Genomic DNA, 21400 nt, shown 5'->3' with positions numbered 1-21400 from the left:
TAGCTGGGATATCTGCAATGTGAAATACTAGCATCGAGTATAAATAATATTTCCTGTTTCATTTGCTCATGAACTTGTAGTATGTTGTAAGGCATGTGTTAATGTTTGCTTCTAGTGGATTCAGTCTGCGCTGAATTCTCCGTTTCACAAGCATAGATCAAAACACAGTTATGAGATATTCAGAATACGATTTATCAATTATCTGTAGGCATGTGGGTCTCATAGCAAATTTTGTCAAAAGTAATTACATTTCTACTTTTTAAGTAGATTTTTTTACACAGCGATTTTAAAAAATGACCAACATTTTGTAGCGGTGCAAGGTTTGATATATTGTGTATTTTTTGGCTTTGAGTAGAGCCACACCGTTTTCCCATTTTTTACTTAAATTGTTTTTACTTAAATCATCACCGCGTCAGCATTTCAGCTGTATCGAGTTAATTTTTGCTGTAAATCTTCACTGGGTTCAAGTTATTTAAAATATTAAACATTAATGTGTGAAATGAAACACTTTTGTCACTTTATTTCTACATTTAATGGTAATTTGAGCACTTTTATTTTTTAGTCAAAAATATTGAAAAATAACAAATATTTAAATGGGGCAAAAAAGTAAGCACACGGACCCCCCATTTTTCTGGCTGATTTAGAAAGAACAACCCTTTCCCTATTGATATGCAAACTATTGACAAAAATTTTTAATACCATAATTTTTTCTGTAAAGGGTTAAATTTGACAAAAATGACTGAAAATGGTGCATTTTGGAGCTCAAAATTAAGGGGTAGGGGTAGCATATGTTGTTATTTTGAGAAAAAATATTACTCTTATTAATCATAACTGATATATTTTTAATGAAGACTACTTGAAAATAAATTCTATAAACATCCATACATATCAAACACCTCATTAGGGAATTATGGCTTTAAATTCTAGTGTATGAGGTCAAATGGCATAATTCCAATAAAATCCACTATTTTGTCATTTTGGTATCTTTGAGTGACAATAGCTCAAAAACGAGCACACGGACATATGTTTTTTCTTCCATTTTCTTTCATGGTATGAACTCCTGTTTCAAAAAATCTATATCAGAAAAAAAGTTTAATACAAGAAAAATTTGACTTCTCAGAGGAGTACATCCTTAACATCGGTCTTCACGCAAGAAAATATTCTAGGCCTACTTTTGCCTAAGTAAGCATAGCTTCCTAATAGAGGCCTAAATCTAAACAGTGGTTTTGTAAAAAAGTACAAATATCACAGGACAGAATTCTACAATTTTAAGAATATTTACACGAACTCTCTTTTTTTGAATTTTTTAGCATTAGTATGTTCACATCCTCACCAAAGGAGAGACGTGTTACATTTTTGGAAGGAAGGTTGGGGGGCTGCAAGCCTTACCATTGGCATAAGGCCTATTCGGAAGAAAACCGGATCACACAGTCCATTATCCTTCCGCAGCCTTGGCGGATGATTTTTGCAATCATTTCTAAATCGATTGTAAATGTTTTAGGTTTAATGTGGACTACAATAACAAGATATTTTTTCGAAATAAATTTATGAGAAAATTGCAACATTTGCGCTATTTATTTTAATTACACGTAGTTGAATTCTAATTACAGGACCATTTTTACGTCTCTCGTTGTAGACTTGCACAAGCATAGGGAGACTCGCAAAACTTTTTATTTAAAAAAAATGATAATTTAATACGATTCAATTGAAAATATAAGGATTGCAGTAAATTCAATTTGTTTCAAGAGGAACTCAATTCGTCATCCCATGAAATCGATCTAAGCAAGATTCAATCCTTAAATATATGATACATTACACTGAAATGGTTGGAGCTTACTGAGGTCCGTACTTTTGATACAGATGTTATCTTAAACTATTTGACTTTAAACGAGGTTAAGTGGGGGCGGCAGATTAAAACAAATATCAAGTACAGTACAGATTATATAAACCGTCATATTACATATGTTCTGATCATACGATACAGCCAATATAATGAAAATGGAAGAAAATATACCTATCAATGAATTTTTGGATGAAATTCTTGATAAGTATGGAGGTTTTGGACGGTTCCAGGTTTTTATCATGGCGGTAGTTTTAGGGAGCATGTGTTCGGTAGTGTTCAGCATGATGATGATGACGTTCGCAGGTTCCACTCCAGATTGGAACTGTATCACAGATGACTACCATGTCCACCATGGCGTTACCGGACCTACATCATTCAATGACACAGCCAACAAGTGTTCTCTTTCTTTTGGCAATCACACAACTGGTTGTCATGACTTTAGGTTCAGTAATAGCATGGATACAATTGTAAATGAGGTACGTATCCAATAAAGAACGCTATGGGAAAATGGTTGCATTTTAAAAACTAAAAGTTATTATCGATATTAATAATTGAAAATAAGATAATTTCCAAAATTGAATTGAGCATATTCGGGAAACGAATTTTTAACATCAGCGACATTTCTTATTTCTTACCGTGCAGGATTATGGACTTATGTAACTAAGTTTGACTAAAAGCATATAATAATACATCCATGAACGCGTCATACTTACACGCAAGGTAAAAGCATGAGAAAGTTTTACTGTATGTGAATAAAGAAAATAATGATTTTCGTCTTTAACAGTGGGACCTAGTTTGTGACAAGGCCTGGATACCATCAACAATAACCACCATACAAATGGCAGGCGTGTTGCTAGGGGGACTATTTTCTGGACATTTGGCGGATAAAATTGGACGTAAACCGACCTACTTCCTGTCGCTTCTATTTTTAATGGTTTTCAACATGATATGTGGATTTTCGATAACATGGGAGATGTTTGCCACATGCAGACTGTTCCTTGGACTAGGAATGGGAGGATATTTAACAATATTCTACCCATATGTGCTAGAGTTCATCCCTAAAGAACGACGTGCAGTCTTGGCTACGATTCCAATGTGGGCGATATGGTCGACAATATTCGCATTCATTGCTATGGGAATACATGACTGGAAAAATCTCCATTTTGTGTCCGCTATTGTTGTCGCTCCGTGGTTTTTCTTTTGGTGGTTTGTATTTTTGTTGTTGTTTTATAATTATTTTTAAAAACTAAATCATGTTTTATAATAAGGAAAGTTAGCTTGACAAATTTTACAATGCATGTGCTTAAAAGCATATTATCTTATTAGCGCCTGCAAAGACAAATCGTCACCATACTCCACAAAAAAAATGTATTAAAGTAGTGGATTTTTTCAGCAAAACAAGGGACCTTTAATAGAGGAGGCGCTCTTAATAGGGAAAATACGGTATATCAAATGATCCTACTGTCATTTTTAAATTTCAGCGAATGAAAAGAACTATTTCACATATCCATATTGTTAAGCTGAATACATTTTAAAAAAAAATCTAGTTACAGAACAAAGCGATTTAAATAGTAACACCTGATATCGTCATATAATTGTTTATTTCGAGTTGATTAGCTGCTGAATTCTTCTTCTTCTTCTTCTTAATATTTATATATATGTGATTGCAGGTCGATGCCCGAGAGTTTTCGTTGGCTAGTATCAAACAACAAGGAGGACGCAGCACTGAAAGTGATACAGAATATGGCAAAGTTTAACCGCAAACCTATACAGGATATGAAAGCTATAGAGATGAGGATAGTAACAGATGTCCGGGATACTGACGTCACCAGGACCTATAGCATAAAAGACATGTTTGTTTCTGCCGAACTTACCAAAATGACAGGTTTACATGTAATATCATGGTATGTTAGTCCACGGTTTCGTCACGAATTGAAAATAACGTTCATGTATTTATGAGTCGCAATGAAAATATAGAATGATATGTTAGTCCTCAATTTCGTCACAAATTAAAAATAACGTTCATGTATTTATGAATCGCAATGAAATAATTGGGGGTGATAACATGTGATCACAGAATACTCTGTAATTTTTTTTATTAACTGACTGACTTTTATCCTGCATACTTATAGGTTGGAACCTCTTGATGATTTTAAAATGTAGTCATGAATTAAGGCAAAACATTTCAAAGGATGGTACTATTTATTGGGGAATTAATGGAATATGAATATATAGTTATTTACCATTTCCATGTGATTTTGACGATTTATAACAGCTTTGAAGTAATTTTGCAATTTATGATCGTCGTATTAACACAAGAAGAGGTCAATAATTATATAATATCCTATCACTGTTTCTATGTTTCAGGTTGGCCTGTGGGTACGGATACTATGGTGTGTCGTTTGAGGTTAAAGGCCTAACAGGGAACCTCTATCTCAATATGGCTTTACTGAGCATAGTAGAGATCCCGACTGTGTTAGCCACATACACTTTGACTAACCGGTAAGTCCAGTATCACCAATATCGTACTAGGTATTCTTGTGGAGTAGACATTTACTAACCGGTAAATCTAGTATTATCAACATTATACTAGTTATTCTTGTGGAGAGGTCATTTAGTAACCGGTAAGTCCGGTATCACCAACATTATACTAGTTATTCTAGTGGAGTAGTCATTTACTAACCGGTAAGTCCGGTATCACCAACATTAATACTAGTTATTCTAGTGGAGTAGACATTTACTAACCGGTAAGTCCGGTATCATCAACATTATACTAGTTATTCTAGTGGAGTAGTCATTTACTAAACGGTAAGTCCAGTATCATCAACATTATACTAGTTATTCTAGTGGAGTAGTCATTTACTAACCGGTAAGTCAATATCATCAACTATACTAGTTATTCTAGTGGAGTAGCATTTACTACCGGTAAGTCCGGTATCACCAATATTATACTAGTTATTCTAGTGGAGTAGACATTTACTAACCGGTAAGTCCGGTATCACCAACATTATACTAGTTATTCTAGTGGAGTAGTCATTTACTAACCGGTAAGTCCGGTATCACCAACATTATACTAGTTATTCTAGTGGAGTAGACATTTACTAACCGGTAAGTCCGGTATCACCAACATTATACTAGTTATTCTAGTGGAGTAGTCATTTACTAACCGGTAAGTCCGGTATCATCAACATTATACTAGTTATTCTAGTGGAGTAGTCATTTACTAACCGGTAAGTCAAGTATCATCAACATTATACTAGTTATTCTAGTGGAGTAGTCATTTACTAACCGGTAAGTCCGGTATCATCAACATTATACTAGTTATTCTAGTGGAGTAGACATTTACTAACCGGTAAGTCCGGTATCATCAACATTATACTAGTTATTCTAGTGGAGTAGTCATTTACTAACCGGTAAGTCCGGTATCACCAACATTATACTAGTTATTCTAGTGGAGTAGACATTTACTAACCGGTAAGTCCGGTATCACCAACATTATACTAGTTATTCTAGTGGAGTAGACATTTACTAATCGGTAAGTCCAGTATCACCAACATTATACTAGTTATTCTAGTGGAGTAGACATTTACTAACCGGTAAGTCCCGGTATCATCAACATTATACTAGTTATTCTAGTGGAGTAGTCATTTACTAACCGGTAAGTCCGGTATCACCAATATTATACTAGTTATTCTTGTGGAGTAGACATTTACTAACCGGTAAGTCCGGTATCATCAACATTATACTAGTTATTCTAGTGGAGTAGTCATTTACTAACCGGTAAGTCCGGTATCACCATTACATTATACTAGTTATTCTAGTGGAGTAGTCATTTACTAACCGGTAAGTCAAGTATCACCAACATTATACTAGGTTATTCTAGTGTGGAGTAGTCATTTACTAACCGGTAAGTCCGTATCATCAACATTTATACTAGTTATTCTAGTGGAGTAGTCATTTACTAACCGGTACGTCAAGTATCATCAACATTATACTAGTTATTCTAGTGGAGTAGTCATTTACTAACCGGTAAGTCCGGTATCACAACATTATACTAGTTATTCTAGTGGAGTAGACATTTACTAACCGGTAAGTCCAGTATCACCAACATTATACTAGTTATTCTAGTGGAGTAGACATTTACTAACCGGTAAGTCCAGTATCACCAAATATTATACTAGTTATTCTAGTGGAGTAGTGACATTTACTAACCGGTAAGTCCGGTAATCAACAACATTATACTAGTTATTCTAGTGGAGTAGACATTTACTAACCGGTAAGTCAAGTATCATCAACATTATACTAGTTATTCTAGTGGAGTAGTCATTTACTAACCGGTAAGTCCGGTATCACCAACGTTATACTAGTTATTCTAGTGGAGTAGTCATTTACTAACCGGTAAGTCCGGTATCACCAATATTATACTAGTTATTCTAGTGGAGTAGACATTTACTAACCGGTAAGTCCGGTATCACCAACATTATACTAGTTATTCTAGTGGAGTAGACATTTACTAACCGGTAAGTCCGGTATATCACCAACATTATACTAGTTATTCTAGTGGAGTAGTCATTTACTAACCGGTAAGTCCGGTATCATCAACATTATACTAGTTATTCTAGTGGAGTAGTCATTTACTAACCGGTAAGTCAAGTATCATCAACATTATACTAGTTATTCTAGTGGAGTAGTCATTTACTGACCGGTAAGTCCGGTATCATCAACATTATACTAGTTATTCTAGTGGAGTAGTCATTTACTAACCGGTACGTCAAGTATCATCAACATTATACTAGTTATTCTAGTGGAGTAGTCATTTACTAACCGGTAAGTCCGGTATCACCAACATTATTCTAGTTATTCTAGTGGAGTAGACATTTACCAACCGGTAAGTCCAGTATCACCAATATTATACTAGTTATTCTAGTGGAGTAGTCATTTACCAACCGGTAAGTGCAGTATCACCAACATGATACTAGTTATTCTTGTGGAGTAGACATTTACTAACCGGTAAGTCCGGTATCACCACAACATTATACTAGTTATTCTAGTGGAGTAGACATTTTACTAACCGGTAAGTCCGGTATCACCAACACTATACTAGTTATTCTAGTGGAGTAGACATTTACTAACCGGTAAGTCCGGTAATCACACCAATATTATACTAGGTATTCTAGTGGAGTAGACATTTACTAACCGGTAAGTCCGGTATCACCAATATTATACTAGTTATTCTAGTGGAGTAGACATTTACTAACCGGTAAGTCCAGTATCACCAATATTATACTAGTTATTCTAGTGGAGTAGACATGTCATTTAGTAACCGGTAAGTCCTAGTATCACCAACATTTATATAATGGTATTCCGTTTCTAGGTATTCTAGTGGAGTAGACATTTACTAAGCGGTAAGTCCGGTATCACCAACATTATACTAGTTATTCTAGTGGGAGTAGTCATTTACTAACCGGTAAGTCCAGTATCATCAACATTATACTAGTTATTCTAGTGGAGTAGTCATTTACTAACCGGTAAGTCCGGTATCACCAACATTATACTAGTTATTCTAGTGGAGTAGTCATTTACTAACCGGTAAGTCCGGTATCACCAACATTATACTAGTTATTCTAGTGGAGTAGTCATTTACTAACCGGTAAGTCCGGTATCATCAACATTATACTAGTTATTCTAGTGGAGTAGTCATTTACTAACCGGTAAGTCCAGTATCACCAATATTATACTAGTTATTCTTGTGGAGAGGTCATTTACTAACCGGTAAGTCCAGTATCACCAATATTATACTAGTTATTCTAGTGGAGTAGTCATTTACTAACCGGTAAGTCCGGTATCACCAACATTATACTAGTTATTCTAGTGGAGTAGACATTTACTAACCGGTAAGTCCGGTATCACCAACATTATACTAGTTATTCTAGTGGAGTAGTCATTTACTAACCGGTAAGTCCGGTATCATCAACATTATACTAGTTATTCTTGTGGAGTAGTCATTTACTAACCGGTAAGTCCGGTATCACCAATATTATACTAGTTATTCTTGTGGAGTAGACATTTACTAACCGGTAAGTCCGGTATCACCAATATTATACTAGTTTTCTAGTGGAGTAGGTCCATTTACTAACCGTAAGTCCGGTATCACCAATATATTATTCTAGTTATTCTAGTGGAGTAGACATCATACTAACCGGTAAGTCCAGTATCACCAATATTATACTAGTTATTCTAGTGGAGTAGACATTTACTAACCGGTAAGTCCGGTATCACCAATATTATACTAGTTATTCTAGTGGAGTAGACATTTACTAACCGTAAGTCCGGTATCACCAACATTATACTAGTTATTCTAGTGGAGTAGACATTTACTAACCGGTAAGTCCGGTATCACCAATATTATACTAGTTATTCTAGTGGAGTAGTCATTTACTAACCGGTAAGTCCGGTATCACCAACATTATACTAGTTATTCTAGTGGAGTAGACTTTACTAACGGTAAGTCCAGATCATCCAACATTATACTAGTTATTCTAGTGGAGTAGTCATTTACTAACCGGTAAGTCCGGTATCACCAACATTATACTAGTTATTCTAGTGGAGTAGACATTTTACTAACCGGTAAGTCCGTATCACCAATATTATACTAGTTATTCTAGTGGAGTAGACATTTACTAACCGGTAAGTCCGGTATCATCAACATTTATACTAGTTATTCTAGTGGAGTAGACATTTACTAACCGGTAAGTCCGGTATCATCAACATTATACTAGTTATTCTAGTGGAGTTGACATTTACTAACCGGTAAGTCCGGTATCATCCAACATTATACTAGTTATTCTAGTGGAGTAGTACATTTACTAACCGGGTAAGTCCGGTATCACCAACATTATACTAGTTATTCTAGTGGAGTAGTCATTTACTAACCGGTAAGTCCGGTATCACCAACATTATACTAGTTATTCTAGTGGAGTAGTCATTTACAAACCGGTAAGTCCGGTATCACCAACATTATACTAGTTATTCTAGTGGAAGTAGTCATTTACTAACCGGTAAGTCCGGGTATCACCAACATTATACTAGTTATTCTAGTGGAGTAGTCATTTACTAACCGGTAAGTCCGGTATCACCAACATTATACTAGTTATTCTTGTGGAGTACACATTTACTAACCGGTAAGTCCGGTATCACCAATATTATACTAGTTATTCTAGTGGAGTAGACATTTACTAACCGGTAAGTCCGGTATCACCAACATTATACTAGTTATTCTAGTGGAGTAGACATTTACTAACCGGTAAGTCCGGTATCACCAACATTATACTAGTTATTCTAGTGGAGTAGACATTTACTAACCGGTAAGTCCGGTATCACCAACATTATACTAGTTATTCTAGTGGAGTAGTCATTTACTAACCGGTAAGTCCGGTATCACCAACATTATACTAGTTATTCTAGTGGAGTAGACATTTACTAACCGGTAAGTCCAGTATCACCAACATTATACTAGTTATTCTAGTGGAGTAGTCATTTACTAAACGGTAAGTCCGGTATCACCAACATTATATACTAGTTATTCTAGTGGAGTAGACATTTACTAACCGGTAAGTCCGGTATCACCAACATTATACTAGTTATTCTAGTGGAGTAGTCATTTACTAACCGGTAAGTCCGGTATCACCAATATTATACTAGTTATTCTAGTGGAGTAGTCATTTACTAACCGGTAAGTCCGGTATCAGTATTAACTAGTTATTCAGTAGTTCACATTTACAACCGTTATACTAGTTATTCTAGTGGAGTAGTCATTTACTAACCGGTAAGTCCGGTATCACCAATATTATACTAGTTATTCTAGTGGAGTAGACATTTACCAACCGGTAAGTCCAGTATCACCAACATTATACTAGTTATTCTTGTGGAGATAGACATTTACTAACCGGTAAGTCCGGTATCACAACATTATACTAGTTATTCTAGTGGAGTAGACATTTACTAACCGGTAAGTCCGGTATCACCAACAGTATTACTAGTTATTCTTGTGGAGTAGTCATTTACTAACCGGTAAGTCCAGTGTCACCAACATTATACTAGTTTATTCTAGTGGAGTAGTCATTTAGTAACTGATAAATCCAGTATCACCAACATTATACTAGTTATTCTAGTGGAGTAGTCATTTACTAACCGGTAAGTCCAGTATCACCAACATTATACTAGTTATTCTTGTGGAACAGTCATTTACTACAAACCGGTAAGTCCAGTATCACCAACATTATACTAGTTATTTTCTAGTGGAGTCCAGTAGTCATTTACTAAACCGTAAGTCCGGTTGTATCATCAACATTATACTAGTTATTCTTGTGGAGTAGTCATTTACTAACCGGTAAGTCCAGTATCATCAACATTATACTAGTTATTCTTGTGGAGTAGTCATTTACTAACCGGTAAGTCCAGTATCATCAACATTATACTAGTTATTCTAGTGGAGTAGTCATTTACCAACCGGTAAGTCCAGTATCATCAACATTATACTAGTTATTCTAGTGGAGTAGTCATTTACTAACCGGTAAGTCCAGTATCACCAACATTATACTAGTTATTCTAGTGGAGTAGTCATTTACTAACCGGTAATTCAGTATCACCAACATTATACTAGTTATTCTAGTGGAGTAGTCATTTACCAACCGGTAAGTCCGTATCACCAACATTATACTAGTTATTCTAGTGGAGTAGTCATTTACCAACCGGTAAGTCCAGTATCACCAACATTATACTAGTTATTCTTGTGGAGTAGTCATTTACTAACCGGTAAGTCCGGTATCACCAACATTATACTAGTTATTCTTGTGGAGTAGACATTTACTAACCGGTAAGTCCGGTATCACCAACATTATACTAGTTATTCTAGTGGAGTAGACATTTACTAACCGGTAAGTCCGGTATCACCAACATTATACTAGTTATTCTAGTGGAGTAGACATTTACTAACCGGTAAGTCCAGTATCACCAACATTATACTAGTTATTCTAGTGGAGTAGACATTTACTAACCGGTAAGTCCGGTATCACCAATATTATACTAGGTTATTCTAGTGGAGTAGACATTTACTAACCGGTAAGTCCAGTATCACCAATATTATACTAGTTATTCTAGTGGAGTAGTCATTTACTAACCGGTAAGTCCAGTATCACCAATATTATACTAGTTATTCTAGTGGAGTAGACATTTACTAACCGGTAAGTCCGGTATCACCAACATTATACTAGTTATTCTAGTGGAGTAGACATTTACTAACCGGTAAGTCCAGTATCACCAACATTATACTAGTTATTCTAGTGGAGTAGTCATTTACTAACCGGTAAGTCCGGTATCACCAACATTATACTAGTTATTCTAGTGGAGTAGACATTTACTAACCGGTAAGTCCGGTATCACCAACATTATACTAGTTATTCTAGTGGAGTAGTCATTTACTAACCGGTAAGTCCGGTATCATCAACATTATACTAGTTATTCTAGTGGAGTAGTCATTTACTAACCGGTAAGTCCGGTATCACCAACATTATACTAGTTATTCTAGTGGAGTAGTCATTTACTAACCGGTAAGTCCGGTATCACCAACATTATACTAGTTATTCTAGTGGAGTAGTCATTTACTAACCGGTAAGTCCGGTATCACCAACATTATACTAGTTATTCTAGTGGAGTAGTCATTTACTAACCGGTAAGTCCAGTATCACCAACATTATACTAGTTATTCTAGTGGAGTAGTCATTTACTAACCGGTAAGTCCAGTATCACCAACATTATACTAGTTATTCTAGTGGAGTAGTCATTTACTAACCGGTAAGTCCGGTATCACCAATATTATACTAGTTATTCTAGTGGAGTAGACATTTACTAACCGGTAAGTCCGGTATCACCAACATTATACTAGTTATTCTAGTGGAGTAGTCATTTACTAACCGGTAAGTCCAGTATCACCAACATTATACTAGTTATTCTAGTGGTAGTAGTCATCACAACTAACCGGTAAGTCCGGTATCACCAACATTATACTAGTTATTCTAGTGGAGTAGTCATTTACTAACCGGTAAGTCCGGTATCACCAACATTATACTAGTTATTCTAGTGGAGTAGACATTTACTAACCGGTAAGTCCAGTATCACCAATATTATACTAGTTATTCTAGTGGAGTAGTCATTTACTAACCGGTAAGTCCAGTATCACCAATATTATACTAGTTATTCTGTGGAGTAGTCATTTACTAACCGGTAAGTCCGGTATCACCAATATTATACTAGTTATTCTAGTGGAGTACACATTTACTAACCGGTAAGTCCGGTATCACCAATATTATACTAGTTATTCTAGTGGAGTAGTCATTTACTAACCGGTAAGTCCGGTATCACCAATATTATACTAGTTATTCTAGTGGAGTAGACATTTACTAACCGGTAAGTCCGGTATCACCAACATTATACTAGTTATTCTAGTGGAGTAGACATTTACTAACCGGTAAGTCCGGTATCACCAATATTATACTAGTTATTCTAGTGGAGTAGACATTTACTAACCGGTAAGTCCGGTATCACCAACATTATACTAGTTATTCTTGTGGAGTAGTCATTTACTAACCGGTAAGTCCAGTGTCACCAACATTATACTAGTTATTCTAGTGGAGTAGTCATTTAGTAACTGATAAATCCAGTATCACCAACATTATACTAGTTATTCTAGTGGAGTAGTCATTTACTAACCGGTAAGTCCAGTATCACCAACATTATACTAGTTATTCTTGTGGAACAGTCATTTACCAACCGGTAAGTCCAGTATCACCAACATTATACAGGTTATTCTTGTGGAGTAGTCATTTACTAACCGGTAAGTCCAGTGTCACCAACATTATACTAGTTATTCTTGTGGAACAGTCATTTACCAACCGGTAAGTCCAGTATCACCAACATTATACTAGTTATTCTTGTGGAGAGGTCATTTAGTAACTGATAAATCCAGTATCACCAACATTATACTAGTTATTCTTGTGGAGTAGTCATTTACTAACCGGTAAGTCCAGTATCACCAACATTATACTAGTTATTCTTGTGGAACAGTCATTTACCAACCGGTAAGTCCAGTATCACCAACATTATACTAGTTATTCTTGTGGAGTAGTCATTTAGTAACTGATAAATCCAGTATCACCAACATTATACTAGTTATTCTAGTGGAGTAGTCATTTACTAACCGGTAAGTCCAGTATCACCAACATTATACTAGTTATTCTTGTGGAACAGTCATTTACCAACCGGTAAGTCCAGTATCACCAACATTATACTAGTTATTCTTGTGGAGTAGTCATTTACTAACCGGTAAGTCCAGTGTCACCAACATTATACTAGTTATTCTTGTGAAACAGTCATTTACCAACCGGTAAGTCCAGTATCACCAACATTATACTAGTTATTCTTGTGGAGTAGTCATTTACCAACCGGTAAGTCCAGTGTCACCAACATTATACTAGTTATTCTAGTAGTTTAATAATTTTAGCACTAACTATAATATTGGATATCTTCGTTCATCCTGAAAACGTTCCTACAGATGATTGAGAATTTTATTAAAAAAACTTTCAATATTTTTGCCATTTATTACTGTAGTATACATTTTTTTTGTAAAGCGTTTTCCCCTTTTCTGATTCTATATTTTGATTCCCGCCAGACTTGGAAGGAAGTGGACGGCCCTATTGTTTAGTAGTATAGGCGCATTTGCAGCTGTGGTTATGGCTTTCATTGAAATAACAGGTACGTTCGACCGTTACCCTGTTTAGCATGCAATTCATTAATACTCAAGCATATTGACTAATACATAGTTTTTTCATGTCAAAACACATTGCATTATATAATTTTTTCACACATAACAACATGCAACATTACTTCGCAGAGATAGAAAATTCTTCAACATTCTTCTACCTCAATACTTCAGGGGTTACTATCAATGTCGGCATATCCACCCAAGATTAGTCCATATCAACACTTAAGTTTCTGTGTGCGACTACAGTTGGGAAGGTAGTTTGGTCCATGTAAACATGTAAACAATTGAATAACGGTACATTGTGGATGTCTGTGTTACTCTGAAGTTGGTCGTCGCTGTCTGTGTAACCTTCAAAGGAGGTATCTGCTGGCCTGTAATTGGTCAGGTTTTTTTCTGAACTGACATCAGGTTTGCTATGAAATATTTCAGGGTTGAATTAATCAACAGTGATAGTAACCCGTGAGTATCGATGATTTTCTATGGACATATATCCAACTTTAGGCTATAATTTCAATACCAATGTCGGACAGGTACTAGATACTGAAAATGTTTTCAGATGGCAGGTTATAAAACGACCATGCTGTTAATATGACAAGTAAACACCAAATAAACTAGAAATAAGTTATTATAGAAGGATGTTTGATTACATCAATTTTATTATTAATATTATTCTGAACGTCTTTTTCAGGGTTGCAGAATCATGTATACCGTACAGTGTTTCCGTTAATTTCAAAAATCGGTGTGTCCATGGCATGGCTGTGCATTAAGCTTTTATCTATAGAAATGTTTCCAACTGTGATAAGGTAAACTTATTATTATTATCATAAATCATAATATAATCTTACTGTGTTGAACTTTGAATATCATGTTTTGACTTTGTTACGAACATTGCAATAAATGTACTTGAATTGATCATATTTCGATACGACTTATCAGTGAATGTGTCGCCATATTTTTCTAAACGTCATTCCTTATTAATGTTTATGACAAAACAAAAACTTTTTGGCAAATACTGTAAACGTTGGTATATTCGGGAGTGTTAAATTTCGCGATTTGTTCGTGTAAACCTTTTGCGATTAGTTCGTGCAAACATTTTCCGACGTTGTCACTTCCGTGATATACACACAGTATTACACATGAGGTAGCGGTAGAAAGGTCTCTGCTTAGGTATAGTGTAAAGGTTCACACTTACAGTATGTAGATAATTCTACGTTTAAATAATAAACTTATATTACATGTAACTGTTTAAGGCAGCTAATTTTGAGTTTCAAACTGAATCAATAAATTGTGTTTGCTCTTTCTTTTATAATCACTTTTGACGCGCCTGTTCTCTCTGATTCAGATCTGTAAGCAGTGGCGTATTCAATGCTACAGCAAGGATAGGTTCCCTGATTGCCCCACAATGTGTGTTCCTGGTAAGTTGATATCCTATAAAATGCTGGAATACGTTTGCAATAATTAAAATTAGGCGAGAAGCCATCGTTAAGCCTTATATATTGTGCAATTTAAATATTGATTCGCAATCAAGTTTCAAAATTTCTTTTATTTAGTTTCAGTGCAATAACATATTTGCGCTAGAATGATTATGATACACAACACTATCCAACCATATAGCGATATGTTTGGTCACAGTAAAAACTTTTTAAAATAAGAATGATATTAAATTAGAAAATCACGACAATACGGTTTCCGCTTATATATAACATTTATTGCTTTCTTCGTTTACACGTTAGCTATAAAAACTTTATTTTACCACGACGTAAAATATTTTGATTTCTGAATTTGTTAAATTATTTAACAGAATGACAGTATCCCTGGACTCCTGTACTTTATATGCAGTGGACTACTCATGTCGGCCTTCCTGTGCGTTTGTTTTATGCCGGAGACTAAGAACAAACATCTGCCTGACACCCTGTCTGACTTCAGTTCTAGGGCTAAAAACCAAAAGACCAAACACCATCCACTTAAACTGTTTAATAATACACCAGCTAAGATGGAGAACAACGACATCACGTATATCACTCATTTGTAATTAATGTAAACAGAAGTACCGTACAGCTAACTATTTTTGTGAGGTTGAATTTTTCGCGGTTTCGAGGAATGTTGCTATAGTCGCGAAAATTTGATTAGGGAAAAGTTAAAAACTGTAAAAACTGTATAGCTAAAATATGACATTTAAAATCGCTAAATTTTCTCGGTTTTAAGCCAAATTCCGAAAATATTGACCCGCGAAAATAAGCCGTAATTCAAGTCACAGTGGCTTATTGGTTAAGATGTTATATATTCTTCAATAAGTGACATTCATATATGTGTCACAGTGGCTTAAAGTTAGATGTTCCTTAATTTTCATACTGATGAATGAAAAAGAGATTTTCATATGCTATTCACCGCCAAAAGTTACCAACATTTCGATAACTACAACACTGTACTTACAATAGTTTTTTATTCTTTTAATCATTTTGCAATGTGTTTAGTAATTGTAAAGGGACTTCAGCTATTTTCATTTAAGCTTACATGAAGTATGAAAACAATACAAAGTGTCTGTGTTATAACTGATATTTATAATAAGGCATCATACATGTCTGTCTGTTCATTTGAATGATTTGCGCAACTGAATTCATAAAACCTTATCGCTTTCATTAGATTAACCAAGACAAATATCATGTTAGAATTCTCGCCCAGTTATTTTATACATAACTTAAATGGTTAAGGTTAAAGTATTTTAGCTTTGTATATTACATGAAGTGCTTGTTTTCGTTCCACATCGCGAGTTCGAACTTCGAATAATTGTGCTACAGTAAATGTTGATTTCTATTTGTTTCTCAGATAACTTATCAACACAATCTGGTACCACATTTTACTATTATAACTGTAAGAATAATAACCAGGAAGGCTGAAGTTGGTTGCGAGTTCCTAGTTCCGTTTAAGTTAAACGGAACTAGGGTCTGGTTCCTAGTTCCGTTTATGAAACGGAACTAGGAACTAGGAACTCGCAACCAACTTCAGACCTCCTAATAACCAGGTAGTGCATAATATTCGATACTTAAGGGGTTACTATCACTGACGTTATACCAACCTCTGGACTATTCACAAACTGACCAGTCGCAGGCCTGCAGAGACTCCTTTGACCGACACCCAACTTCATAGCAATACAGTCAACCAGAGTGTGCCGTTATTCGATTCTTCTGATATACATCAAAGGATCAAATTACCTGTGTCGATTCTGTTGCCTCTGGATATAGTATCAGTGTTAGAAACCCCTGGATTATCGAGGATGACAGTGCCTAGACTTTACTTAAAACGGCGTCATAAAAATATCAATTTAATGACGGTGATAGTATTGATATATACAATTTTTTTCTGTCAAATATTATTACATCGTTGTATAAATCTTTTATATAATGTAAAAACAATGTAAATCATACATGTACTATATACTATATGTTTTAACCACAAATTATGTAGTAATTTTGCAATACACTGCGTTTCTGTATGCAGTAATATGTTTAGTTCATAAATAATGTTGGAATATTTTTGACATTTTGGAATTTGTTTAGTTTTATATGATAATATATCTTTTTTTACATTATTACAATTTTCCACCGCTGATATGATTATCACATGATAATAATCAAACTCACCATTAATGATGATGCTGGAAATAAAAGCTGAAATCAACACATCAACTCAGTATGTGATTCTCTCTTATAATTGTAATCGTAATTAGCCTGTATATTAGGAATGAAATTTAAATAGCTGATTAAGTTAATTGTCAATAAATGTTCCGTACGTAAAACATGTTGTATGTTGTTTTATTATTGTATTTGTTTAAAGACTTTTCTAACTTTTGCCATATAGAGAATTAAAATGATGAGAATCCTTTTGCATTAAACAGTACATTGAAATCCTGGGGAAATAAATAATTATTATCCTAAATTGTTAAACAGTTCTTTTCATGACATATTTTAAAATGTGTCATGACAAGTATTGTTAACAATTTAGGATAATAATAAATTTATTCCAGTAATACTATTCATTAAGTTGTTTGTCAACATGTGGAGTTAATTGTGTGTGAAGCAATATCTAGGTACAGACTATAATGTGAACTTTAACCTCCATAGTGTATAATGAACACCTGTTATCTGAATTGCGTGTCTATATACAACCGACAGCAAATGTGTATTGGAAACATTATCAGTACGGGAGGACATCAAATGGTAAGGAAAAGGGGAGGTGATAAAACAAATTACATTATCACAAAACATTTGATCAGAAAAGAAAAAAGACGACTCTAGACAGAGATGCGGATATGTAATACAGATAAATAGAATATTTGTGATGCAATAACAATCGCATTTAATTTTCATAACCATATTTATTTTCATAGTATTTTATTGAAAGAAATAAAATCAAAGTACAGAGGCCGTACATAAATATAATAAAACTTAAAACATGAATAGTTTATACAAAATGATTTTCTGTTAAACATCCATTGCTAGAGGAAAGTTAATGGTATGATAAACAGTTCCCGCCGAATGTGACATATTGATATACTCCAGGGTTATCATTTGATCTGTACCCCTGACTTCTGTGAAATTGTATATGTGACCAATCACAGGAAGACTACAGAGAAGTTAACACCAAAGTAACCACAGTGTACCGTATCTTTTGTACATCATTTACATAGTTTCTGGTGCCTCCAGTTTTTTCAGGGGTGCTTCATGTGAGATACAGTGTTATACATTCCTAATTTCTATTTATATTTACATATGCTAAAGAGTTTTCTTTCCAACATATGTAAAGAGTTATCTCCCTTGTGTAGGTATCTATTGTGACGTCATTGTTTGTGAGTAGTTTCTCTTAAAAGCATGACGTAACGCTCGCGATCACATGATGTCATAATCAAAACCTACCTGCAAGGGCAGATAACTCTATGATATGTTAATACAGAATATTGAGCATCAGTTATTCAGTCGTGTAATATCTCTATTAAATTACTGATTTTAACCTGTGTCATTTTGCATGCAATTATATATGGATGATTCTATACAAAAATGCTACATTGTGATTGACATTTTATCTACATGTTAAAAACCTTCAGTAAACTAATCCCTATAGCTAATGACGTTAATAACCTATATCAGTAAGTAGAAATGAATACCGATAGGACTTGAATATGGCATAGTTTATCAGTTATTTGCCTGCTTTCTAGATAAATCCATACACATACACATTAATGTATATATGATGTAAATATAATGATATGATTTCAAACCTGGTTTAGATTTTCAAATTGTCTTTGTATACTTTGTATATTTTATCACATAATCCACCAGATACAGACAGACAGACAGACAGACATTGACTGAATCGACAAATTCAAGAATTATGGGTCGTTTTCTTAATTTCAACCATAGCATATTTGTATCGTTACATGTTGGGGTATAAGACAATTTTACGTGTCAATATGTTGTTCCTTACATCAAAGGAGAGTCAAATAACGATAAAACAGTTATAATGTTTTGTTGATTGCCTTTATACATAATAGTATGTGTATCTTTTTACTTTACTAATGCCCATTGGGACCGCGGTGGCTGCATGGTTAAGATGGCCTGACGTACTACGACAAGTCCTCCACCTCTGGGTCGCGAGTTCGAATCTCGTGTGGAGCAGTTGTCTGGTTCTAATGGCTAGCACTTCGGCTTTCTTACGCCACCCTGACTGTTAATAGGACGTTAAACTAATAAAATCATACCAATTTTCATAAGACTAATATCTACTTGAGTGTTTCCGTTCAGATGTCAGAATTGTTTTAACAGTTTGTCTACTCCTCCTGTTAGAAATTAGTTTTAGTTTTAAAAATTCTCTTAGAGTTTATCAAACCTCTTCATCCTATTAAAGGTTTATATATGTCCTAGACATTATCCAGCTGTTTGGTCCTTCTATGGTTCCATACTGACGTTCCAAAAGAGGAAGCGAAAACTGCTAACAGTTATCACTTAAGTGGTTTTATCTATATAATTAAACAAATATGATAAGTGAACTCGAACAAAATCGGAATTTATCCACACGAGCCCATATTTACTGAATGCGGGATGAGAGATAACGCTTGTGTTACCACGGGTTTAAAAAGACTCTATATATGATAACTTTGAGGTTGTTATCTGTATTTGTCTTCATTTGCACCCTTCGTGTGTGTGTTGAAGTGTATCTAGATATTTATTTCTAATAACTAAAGAATTACTAGCAATTTCTGGATACAGCCTGAAGATATATGTCCCGGTATGAGAAGGAATCACAAACTACGCCATTGTAAACCTCAAATTATAGCGCTTTTACCCTATTTGTTGTCTATATCAATCAGCGGCCCATCGAATAGGAATAGAACTTTATATACCTTTTTAACATTACTTTTTGCCATTATCATTGGTCCTTTGCAATGATATGAAATTCTTATTTCGAATTTGTTATCAAGCTGGCTAGTGGAACACGATTTCGTAACTTTTGAAAACTTTTTTATTTGAAATTCTTGGTAAATTATTCTGAAAATAATCATGCAATAAAGTGTGTAACATTAAGCTCATGCAATCTAGACGGGGGTTATTTGATCAATTAAGTAAAACTTAATTTGTCTCATTACTAATTCTAATAACATGATGGTAAAGTAAAGTTGTGATTTCCATCCTCATGTTGTGTGGTTCCCTTGGTCATATAAATCTAATTCAAGCTACGTTCGCATATCCTAAATATCATTATCATGTTTTTATGTATAATTATTTTTCAGCCTATGGCAGAAAAGAAATAAAACAAAACAACATTATTAGACGATGTTCTTCCCTCTAAAATGATGGTCAATTACACTGGAAATATTTGAGTATTTAGGCATTTTCTCTTTAAGAAGAATTATCTTATATCGGCTTTCTATCTTATAGCTTCTGATTTTCTCCACTAACTCTGAAAAAATAGATCCCGATAAATTGACAGAATGAGACAGAGAAACAATTTTATTACAATTGTGTTGGTAACTTTTTTTTCAAACTTTTCTACATACAGTCACGCCCATCCATAACGACCACAAAAAAAACAAATATCACATCAATGCGTGAACTTTATACACAGGTCAAAATTTGGATATCCCGGGAAAGTGGTCTTATTCGAGAATTAGTTTTTATACGAAATGGTCGGCAAGGAAGGTTTATCTTCTAGAGGATCTTACATGAGAGGCTATATGATATGAAATTTATCAAACGAGTTTAATAATTTGATATGCCTTTAGGCGTATGGCATATCAAATTATTTAACGAGTTTGATAAATTTCATAACACATAATCACGAGTGTAAGATGATATTTATCATATAACTTTTATTGATATAAATATAGGTAAAACTTTAAATTTCCTCTCTATATAAAACAGTAGAAATCTGGCTCTGATGTGACGTTTCCGTCTTCTGATACAATCATACGACGTCATATATAGATACTGACGTCAAAACTACATGTGACGTCATAATAGTGTTATTACACATATGTCAACGATTTTTACGTATCTGTCTAATTTATGAACACATTCATACTCAAAATCAGAGAAATGTGAAGAATTCAAACGTTTACGTTACAGATCTCTAGTCATCATACAAGTAGACATTTAGGATGACATAAAGACATAATATCTCGTTTGTCATCACCACACTCCACCATTAACATGTCATCCAGATAAGTTCCTTCATGGAGAATGTGA

The 21400-nt window shown here is 34.5% G+C and overlaps 1 protein-coding gene across 1 annotated transcript; it reads left to right on the top strand.

Moving 5' to 3' along the window:
- The first annotated feature begins 1767 nt into the window (after positions 1–1767).
- Positions 1768–15804, top strand: LOC138307982 (organic anion transporter 3-like). The gene is made up of 8 exons (XM_069248932.1): positions 1768–2319; positions 2628–3049; positions 3514–3747; positions 4211–4345; positions 13569–13651; positions 14350–14464; positions 15004–15076; positions 15463–15804. Exons 1-8 carry the CDS (start codon positions 1993–1995, stop codon positions 15691–15693), a joined length of 1620 nt encoding a protein of 539 aa, XP_069105033.1. The 5' UTR covers positions 1768–1992; the 3' UTR covers positions 15694–15804.
- Positions 15805–21400: the final 5596 nt, after the last annotated feature.

The sequence above is a fragment of the Argopecten irradians genome, chromosome 14 (genome assembly GCF_041381155.1).
Source record: "Argopecten irradians isolate NY chromosome 14, Ai_NY, whole genome shotgun sequence".
NCBI classification, from domain to species: Eukaryota; Metazoa; Mollusca; class Bivalvia; order Pectinida; family Pectinidae; genus Argopecten; species Argopecten irradians.
The sequence above is the reverse complement of the archived record's forward strand: the minus strand, read 5'-3'. Positions and strand labels throughout refer to the sequence as shown.